Source organism: Polistes dominula, unplaced genomic scaffold (genome assembly GCF_049000335.1).
Source record: "Polistes dominula isolate Pdom_NZ unplaced genomic scaffold, Pdom_raw_medaka contig_33, whole genome shotgun sequence".
Classification (NCBI taxonomy): Eukaryota; Metazoa; Arthropoda; class Insecta; order Hymenoptera; family Vespidae; genus Polistes; species Polistes dominula.
In genome coordinates, this window is record NW_028300998.1 from 1,574,327 (window position 1) to 1,584,250 (window position 9,924).

The 9,924-nt window shown below is 28.2% G+C and overlaps 2 protein-coding genes across 2 annotated transcripts; one reads left to right on the forward strand and one right to left on the reverse strand.

Moving 5' to 3' along the window:
• The first annotated feature begins 90 nt into the window (after positions 1-90).
• On the forward strand, positions 91-6,866 carry LOC107064586 (ATP-binding cassette sub-family C member 10). The gene is given in 18 exon segments (XM_089173573.1): positions 91-227; positions 655-818; positions 911-1,660; positions 1,744-1,974; positions 1,976-2,010; positions 2,087-2,361; positions 2,436-2,659; positions 2,743-2,980; positions 3,054-3,322; positions 3,418-3,645; positions 3,712-3,923; positions 4,009-4,867; positions 4,950-5,176; positions 5,281-5,791; positions 5,875-6,062; positions 6,169-6,412; positions 6,512-6,651; positions 6,730-6,866. Coding segments are annotated over 17 exon segments (4,893 nt in total). The 5' UTR covers positions 91-227; positions 655-674; the 3' UTR covers positions 6,848-6,866.
• A 600-nt stretch (positions 6,867-7,466) lies between these two features.
• Positions 7,467-8,518, reverse strand: LOC107064521 (EF-hand calcium-binding domain-containing protein 11). Its single transcript, XM_015317266.2, has 4 exons — positions 8,107-8,518; positions 7,933-8,028; positions 7,727-7,868; positions 7,467-7,648 (listed from the first exon to the last, which is right to left on the reverse strand). Exons 1-4 carry the CDS (start codon positions 8,137-8,139, stop codon positions 7,467-7,469), a joined length of 453 nt encoding a protein of 150 aa, XP_015172752.2. The 5' UTR covers positions 8,140-8,518.
• Positions 8,519-9,924: the final 1,406 nt, after the last annotated feature.

Below are 9,924 nucleotides of genomic sequence, written 5' to 3' on the forward strand. Positions count from 1 at the left end.
TAAGATTATTTAAAATCGATAATTATAAATTAATTTAACGTCACTATTATCTACCGTACGAGATTCCGAAACGTGAGTAGTAGTAGTTGGGAACCCCTCGCATTAATCACAGTTTTATTTTGGGTTAACCGCATCAAAGTTCGCATATACTAAAAGCGCTGTCAAAGTAATATAATTGCATATATAATGGAAAATAAAAATCATAAAAAAGTGTGAAATATATACAAGTAATAGATATTTTTTTATAATTGTGTAAATATTATATAAATAATATATTATGATTTTGTTTTTGTTTATAAGTGTTACATTGTGTTTTATCATATTTTGCAAAAGTGACTCATTCTATTTATGTTTGAATAAATTTAATAGAGAGTGACGATTATTTTCTCGAATTGCATTTTTGTTTCTTTTTTAAATATGTAAATATAATTGAAATCTCTTTCTATGACAAATCAAACAAAAAATTGCTAATGCTATTGATGATGTTTTAAATGATTTCAATTATTTTTTTGTGCATATCAAATACACTTTTATTTTTATTTTTTTTATTTCTAATATATGTTGAAGTGTATTTCTTAGTTTATGCATTTCATTTTTATTTATAATAAAATTATATAATGATGTTTTATAACAATAATTTGTTTTATCTCAAAGGTAATTGATAACGTAAAAGTATGGAGAATGCTTGGCTAAGAGATACAGGTGAAGGGACATGGGATTGGAATTGGACAGAATTTTGCGGACACTCTGGTGGCATTAAACCATTAAATCCTGAAACACATGATCTTGGAATTTGTTTTCAACAACTTTGCCTTCAAGTATTAATAATAGAACTCATATCAATTATTAGAATATCTTTCTATATAATCTAGTTATTATTTGATTGAAATGTATTTATGATTATTTACAGATACCGGTTTTAACTTTAATAGCCATTATATCTGCATATCATTGTGGAAAACAAAATGCATATCTACTTCGTGGACGTCACTGTCACTATGCAATAACTTTTAGGATTTTAATTACTCTGTGTCTCATAGTGCTTCCAATAATAAAGGCTTATATTATTTTAACTAATACTACTATTTCTCCAATGAATGAAGAATTCAAGAATATTACATCTATAACTAATACGCCAAATACATTACTGTCAAACGATAAAGATTTCAATTTTGATTCTAACGATGTATTAAATACAATCAGCAATGGAATTAATCAAACAGCAAATTTTGCTAAATTAGTTTTATTCCCAAATAGTATTAAAAGCACACATTCTCCAATACTATTATCATATTCACAAGAGCATATACCAGAACTTACTGCATTGGGAAATAAAGCAACCGCTGCTAAACCAATTGATTATCTTGTAGCAGCAACTGAAGGGTTAGCATGGGTTGTTCATCTTTGCTTTATTTTAAGCTTGAGGAGAAGAAATAATTGTAATTTGCGTGGTCCATTATTGATACGAGCATTGATAATTTTATTAACTGTCATTTCCATATTATTACTGCGAAGTCATTGTAATAACTCATCTGTGGATGATGTTCTACCTAACTTATCATTGGGATTCAGTATCAGTACAGTAACGCTTTTGATACTTTATATATTAACATTAGTACCTGTCAATATTAGATCGCAATCTACAAGAACTATTTATGAAGTAAGTTATGAAAAAATAGCTGATCTTTTTCATCAAAATTTATTCCATACATTTATTATTTATATTATTTTTATATTTTATAGGTAGGGGAACACACTGCATTATTGAATACACCAACTTCATCTTACATACATTTTCCTGGAGATCAAGATCCAAGCTATCTCGGGACTGCAATGGAGGATGCTACTTTGGGTTCTAAATTGTTATTCCATTGGGTGACACCACTGATGGAAAAAGGTGTACAAGGATTATTAAATCATACTGATGATTTATTCGATTTACCAGAAAATATTACTACAAACACCATTTCTCAAAAAAATAGATAAATATTCTAAGGTTTTTATAAATAGATAATTATTTATTTTTAATGTATTTGTTATTTTTTTGTTATATTTTATGAAATTAAAATATACTTCAGGTTGAAACTTTGACCAATGGTGCAGAGGATACAATTGCTAATGAAAGAATATTACAACAGGATACGAATGTTATACAAAATAAATTAACATTATTAAGTCTTTTACATAAATGTTTTGGATGGCAATTTTATGCAGTTGGAATATTAAAGTTCATTGCAGATTGCTCTTCATTTATGGGACCTATATTATTAAATAAATTAATAAGTTTCATTGAAGACAAAAATGAACCTATTTCATATGGATATTTATATGCATCTTTGATAATCGTTAGTGCTTTAATAGGTAAGAGATTTTTTTTTTTTTTGGTCTTATTTTCATTTTTATAGATAATTAATACATGATACGTTATTTTACAGGTGCTTTCTGTAATGCACATTTTACATTTTGGATGTCCCTTGTTGGTTTGAAAATACGATCAACAATTGTTACGTTGATTTATAGAAAAACATTGTACTCTTCTAATGTTCATTTACAACAGCAATTTAATTTTGGTGAAATCGTTAATTTTATGACCACAGATAATGATCGGCTTGTTAACAGTTGTCCAAGTTTTCATACATTTTGGAGTATACCATTGGAGGTAAATGTTTTTTTTTAATTTTTATACATATATATATATAAATTATATCAATATAAATTAAATTTTTATATTTATTTTTTTAGTTAATCGTGACATTATATCTTCTCTATCAACAAATAGGAATTTCATTCCTAGCTGGAGTTACTTTTGCAATTATACTTATACCAATAAACAAAATAATAGCGAATAAAATTGGTGTACTTAGTACAAAATTGATGGAATATAAAGATAAAAGAGTTAGAATTATGGGTGAAGCATTACGTGGTATTACTACGATAAAATTGAATGTATGGGAAGAACACTTTTTAAGGAACATTTTTAGTTAGTATATCGTATCAATTAATATGCTAAGATAATATTGAACCATTTTTTTTATTTAGGATTTCTTTTTTAGAATTACGAGAGAAAGAAATAAAATATTTAAGCGGAAGAAAATATTTAGATGCCTTGTGTGTATACTTTTGGGCAACAACACCTGTTTTGATATCAATTTTAACTTTTGCGACATATGTACTACTTGGAAATGAACTTAATGCTAAAATAGTCTTCACTAGCATGGCATTATTAAATATGTTAATTGGTCCACTGAACGCATTTCCATGGGTATTAAATGGTCTTACAGAAGCATGGGTTTCAGTCAAGAGAGTTCAAAGAATGCTAAATGTGCGTATACTTCTCAAATATATCTCAAATTTCTTTAAATTTTTTCAATTCATTAATAATCAAATTATTAATGAAATCTATTTTATGTTATGTAGTTACCAGATATGAATATATGTTCATATTACATGGAAAGTCCACCGGGAATTGAGATTATGTTTAAAAATGTGACAACTGTGATTGGTCAAAATAACGATAGTGTCGAGCTTTCGAATGTTAAAGATGTAACGAAACCTTCTTGTTCTAATGCAGAGACTAAAAAGAATGTTACTTTTGAAGATAACAATATCTTCAATTTGCGAGACATTAATATTACAGTACAAAAGGTAATTAATGTTTATATATATATATATATAGATTTTCTTTCAACAAATCATAATCGATTTATGCAGGGACAGTTAATTGGAATTATGGGTGAAGTAGGCAGTGGAAAATCATTATTGCTTGATGCTATTTTAGCAGAAATAACTAAAGTTCATGGTACTATTGCATTAAGCGATATAAACAAAGGCTTTGGATATGTAAAGCAAAATCCTTGGTTACAGTGTGGTACTATTCGAGATAATATACTTTTTGGAAAATCTTATGATTATAATAAGTATAAGTAAGTACTCTTTTAAACAATGCTACTTGATTATTTTTATATATATATTATAAATTATTAATTAATATATTTTTATATTATATAGGAGTATATTGGAAGCATGCGCTCTTCTTGATGATATCAATTCATTGCCAAAAAGAGATTTAACTGCCGTAGGTGAGGCAGGAAACACATTAAGCGGTGGACAAAAAACTAGAATATCTTTGGCTCGAGCTGTATATGCAGATAAAGATATATATTTATTAGATGACGTTTTAGCAACATTAGATACAAATGTAGCCGCTCATGTTTTCCAGCATGTTATTTTAGGTTTATTAAAAAGTAAAACGAGAATATTATGTACACATCAAACTCAATACTTGATATATGCAGATATAGTCATAGAAATGTTAAATGGAAAAATTATCAAGACGGGAAAACCGAGTGACGTTATACCTGATGTAGAAGATTATTTGTTGTCTTCTGAATCATTTGGAACTAGTTTGAATAATAAATTTAAAAAAATGTCATCAAATGAATTAAATCAACTTGTAAATTCAGAAGAAGATGCTGCATATAATGAAGAATATACAGAGAAAGGAAATTTAAAGTTAAGAGTATATACATCATATATTACAGCTGTGGGACGTTATTTAGCAATGTCTATATTGATTTCTATGATATTAATGCAAAGTTCCAAAAATATGACAGATTTATGGTTATCTTATTGGGTTACACATACTAATATATCATCGTTCAATTCAACTATTAAGCCATTATCAGCAAAATTAAGATATTACATCAACAATTCTACAGTACAAGATAATAATTATTACTTAACTGTGTATAGTCTCTTAGCCTTATTTAATTCAGTTTTTACATTGATAAGAGCATTTATATTTGCATATGGTGGAATTCAAGCAGCTACTTTTCTTCATAAACAACTGTTAAAAACTGTGATAAAGGTATTGAAAAAATTAAAATTCTCGTGTGAATAATAATTATATTATTTATGATATATAAATAACTTTTATGATATAATTTTAGGCTAAAAGTATGTTTTTTGATGCTCAACCATTGGGAAGAATTATAAACAGATTTTCATCGGACACATATACAATTGATGATACTTTACCATTTATTACAAATATTTTATTTGCACAATTGTTTGGTTTAATTGCTACAATCATTGTAACATCCTATGGGTTACCATGGATATTTTTAATTTTGGCTCCACTTGTCCCAGTTTATCATTGGATACAGAATCATTATAGGTATTATGCTTGAAAATTTGATTACTATTAACCATCACAAAAAGTTATTTTTAATGTTGTTATGTGTGTGATTGATTTATATTATAAATTTAATTTAAATTTAGATTAACGTCCAGAGAGTTAAAACGTCTATCCAGTACAGCTCTTTCACCTCTTTATGCTCATTTCAACGAAACGTTGTGTGGACTTAGTAGTATTAGGGCCTTTCGAGCTGTATCTCGGTTTGTACAAGAAAATGAACTTTTGTTGGAAGCTAGTCAAAAAACACAATTTGCATCAATTTCGGCTAGCCAATGGCTATCTCTTAGATTACAATTTATAGGAGTGGCACTTTTAGCTGGTGTCAGCATTATAGCTGTTTTACAGCATCAGTATGATATAGCAGATCCAGGTTTAATAGGTCTAGCTATTACATATGCTTTATCTATAACAAGTTTATTATCTGGTGTAGTAAATGCATTTACTGAAACAGAAAGAGAATTGATCGCGGTCGAGCGAGTAAAACAGTATTTGGATAATATTCCAGTAGAAACTATAGGTGGAGATAGTCCACCATTTGCTTGGCCAAGTCAAGGTGTTGTAGAGTTCAGTAATGTTGTTCTAAAATATAGGCAAGTATTTAAAATGTAATTATTATTATAATATCAATTGAATTCTAATTCTAATTGAAGGTTCTTTTTTTTTTTTTTTGCAGAGAGCATTTAATACCATCATTGAAAGAAGTATCATTTATTACTCGGCCAGCTGAGAAAATTGGTATCGTAGGACGTACCGGTGCTGGAAAAACTTCTATTTTTACCTCTTTATTTAGATTAGTAGAAATAAGCTCAGGAAGCATATTAATAGATAACGTTAATATTCGAACTTTGCAATTGAATGCATTAAGGTAAAAGTTTGTTTGTTTGTTTGTTTTTTTTTAAATGTAGCACATTATATATAATACTTGTTTATACAAATAGATTTATAAAAAATTATTATAAATGTAATTCTAGGTCTCGACTAGCTATAATACCTCAACGTCCGTTCCTTTTCTCAGGGACTATTCGAGAAAATGTTGATCCATTAAATCAATATCCAGATTTACATATATATAAAGCTCTAGAGAAATGTAAGGTTCATTCATTAATTTATCGTTTAGGAGGTTTAGGTGCTCAATTAGACGAAGGTGGTAGAAATTTGAGTGCAGGCCAGAGACAATTGTTATGTTTAGTTAGAGCTATTCTACATAATGCTAAGGTATATTTAAGTTAATATTAATATATCAAAAGGTATATGAGAGAGATTATTTCTAATGATACGTATGTTTAAAAAAAAAATACATTTATATTTTTACAGATAGTTTGTATAGACGAAGCAACTGCCAATGTCGATCAAGAAACGGATAAATTTATCCAAACAACAATAAAGTCTTCTTTTCGAAGTGCCACTGTCATTACAATAGCTCATAGAATAAGAACAATTATGCATTGTGATAGGTATACAATAATTGAACTATTTGAATATTTAATAACAAATTTGTGTATCTAATTGTTGGTCTTTTATTTATTTTTTAGGGTATTAGTGATGGGCGATGGAGAAGTACTAGAATTTGATGAACCAAATTTACTAATACAAAATTCAGATTCGTATTTCTATAATTTAGCTAATCAAGAATTTTCAGATAAAGAATAAATTTCATTTGATTTAGTATCTTTTAACCTTTGCTTACCACCCTTCTTAGAGTAACACGCTTACCACACCCGGGCGAGAAAAATCGTTATAAAAAAGAAACTATTGCATAGATTTATTTCAACATTTTTTTGAGACTTATTTAATACTTACTTAAAAAGGCTATATAGGTTTTATAGTTTTAAATTAAATTTAAATATGTTTAAAACATTACCAAAGTTGAGTACAATTGAGAAAAATGAGTCAAGTTGCAAAAAAGGTCTGGGTCCTTTTTCGACCAAGTTTCGTAAGCAAAGGGTTAATATTAATACTTTGTTAGATTTTACATCATAGAATATACTCATGTTTGTATATACGTTTATTTTCCTAGTATTAAATAACGATCGCATGTAGATATAATAATGCGTAAGATATAATGTTATTGTTAATGTAAGATAATTATATTTTTATATATATATAAGTCTGAATAAGAGATGATAAGAATGATATAGCGAGAAATGGCACTTGTTGTTGTTTTAGTATTGAAAACTGATGCGTATAAATAATTTATATAAAATGCTAGATCAAATATTAGCGTCATGTGACGTTGTTGAATGCATTATAAATCATTTATTATTTGTTACTATATAAGATTGATATTATTTTTGATATTAGTAAAAATGAATGTGAAATCAGTTAAATCAATATATCCTTTTTGGTACTGATCTAATTCCTTAAACGTTTTATACCATATTAATGGTGATATTCTCATATCAATAGTTTCACTAGTTTTCCATAAATCTATCATCGTTAAATATCCTTTATCTACAGCAGACATATAAATATATTATTTTTCAAAATGGAAACAACAATTTAAAGTTTTATATTATTTGTAATACTTACTATCACTATCTATTAATCCAAATATAGTTTCTAAACTAATTGTCAATTGATTAATTGGATATTTTTTAACGACCCAATATTCGAACTCTTTGAATGAGATCTTTTTGTGTGAAGAAGAGCGAAAAATATAATTTATCTCCAGCTGTAATAATAATGTAAATTTGTTAATTAACAGAAAAAAAAAATTATAATTTTACTTATCTAACTTTATCAGGGCAGTAACCAAACAATGCCGTCATTGCTATTTTATATTGATGTTTTGTTAAAGATCCTTCATTATTCTTGTCAGCATAATTGAATGCCTATAATATACATATACATATTTATATTAATACAAATTGTTAAAAATGTAACAACAATTTAGGTATTTTTTTTGTTACCGTTTTTATATATCGATGAATATTAAGATTCATTAGATTTTTTGTTGTTGGAAAATAATTGTAGATATTTAAATATCTATCAAATTGAGATTGAAGTTAGTTTAATAAATTTATTGTTTAGATCGATTTCTACACAAGTAATTGGTAAAGATCGATAAATTTATTTCTTTTTTTTTCAGAATTACAAATTATGAAATATTTCTTTTTTTTTCTCTTTATTTAAACAAACGTGTTGTAATTGTTACTTTTTTTTTTTGTATAAAACACATGAATATTAATCTTATAGTCCATAATTGTTATTATCTATTTTATTGAAATATTTAGCATTCTACGATGGAAACCGTTTTCGCAGCCAATTAGCGTACTGTCGTAAACACAGGCACTCGCTTCTCAGCTTCATCTGGACTGACATAACGTCTATAGATAACTGCATTCAGGTATTCACTCGTATTCAGTATTATGTATATATATATATATATATATATAGATATATATATATACATGTATAATTCCTCGCCCTTCTCTGTCACCATTACAAGGTGGTGGATGAAAACTAATGAGCTGTAATCTCGACTAATTTGCACTCTAATTTTTTAATTGCCCGTCTTTTAGACAAAACGCTTGGTACTTTCTACCTTCCATCATAAGAAGAAAATACGTATAATATAAAGGAAGAAATATAATTATAAAAAAAAAAGATTCCCATGTGGGTTTTTTTAGATTCGAATGCATACTTTTGATGTGACATTTCAAGTTCAAAAAGTTGTATTAACTGAGCGTTACTTTCAGTGACTCGTAAAACCTTTAAACAAGGAAGCGTATTATATTTTAGTTGTAAAGATTGTAAGATTGTGGTGAAGAATACCTACTTATAACAGGAGCAGGACTAACAATGAAATAAAATTAGCTTCGTCGGAGTTTCACGGTCAAGAGTCGGATTGACTTTTCAAATTAAGACCTTTGAATTTTCTCTCTTTGAAATCGTTGGTGCGTAAAATCGAATGAGTCTTTTAAACGAGTTTATGTTTCATTCCGGTAATCAAAATATACTGTTGGTGACACTTAGGATTAGTTTTTGTCGTGTATTAGAGGGTTCTCAAATTTCTTTATTAACTCGTTTTGAAATGTCTCTGGATATATTGAAAATGTTTAAAAATATCTAAATAAAGAGAAATCATTCTTTAATGAATAATTAATCCGTTGGAAACAAAGTTTTCACATTTTATCAATGATTTTCAATAAAGGACACATTACTTTTCGAAGATGATCTCATTTGTTAAGGGGTTTTAACGGATCTCATAGGAATATTTGAAATTTCATCTTACGCGTAGGTTGTCGTGACACGTTAGGTATATATCTGCTTTCACCCCTGTCCGTCTCGGCGAGTACTCGAGGCTTGAAGCATGGTCGCTGCCGTAGGGGTTGCTTGCTACGCCAAAAGTGCACCTACTGAGGGTCGGTTCAACGAGTACGCAGAGGCCCTAGAGGCCCTTGCCGTCACACAGAGACCGCGCTTCGTTCTTTGAAAACTAGTTTGCGCCATGATGGAACACGCTTGGCTCACCTGGAACTCGGTAAAAAGTTGCGGTTAAATTGCTTAACGATAATTTGTTTGTTCATAGCGGGTCAGTGTTACTCTTTATGTTGTCGATAGTATAACGAACAATTCAAATGAGAGATTTTTTTGTTTTGTTTTTTTAAAGTTATAAATATCACATGGGCTTTACTATTTCGATTTTAGTGATAAAAAAAAAAAAGAAAAAAGGAGAACGAAAATACGCTGCCAATGTCATTGATATATAGAAAAATGATTCCCTT

Coding starts and splice junctions, on each gene's coding strand:
- LOC107064521 (XM_015317266.2), bottom strand. CDS start 8,139: ATGAATCTTAATATTCATCGATATATAAAAACG. Junction 8,029..8,106: donor TTCATCGATATATAAAAACG/GTAACAAAAAAA, acceptor TGTATATTATAG/GCATTCAATTATGCTGACAA. Junction 7,869..7,932: donor TTGGTTACTGCCCTGATAAA/GTTAGATAAGTA, acceptor TTATTATTACAG/CTGGAGATAAATTATATTTT.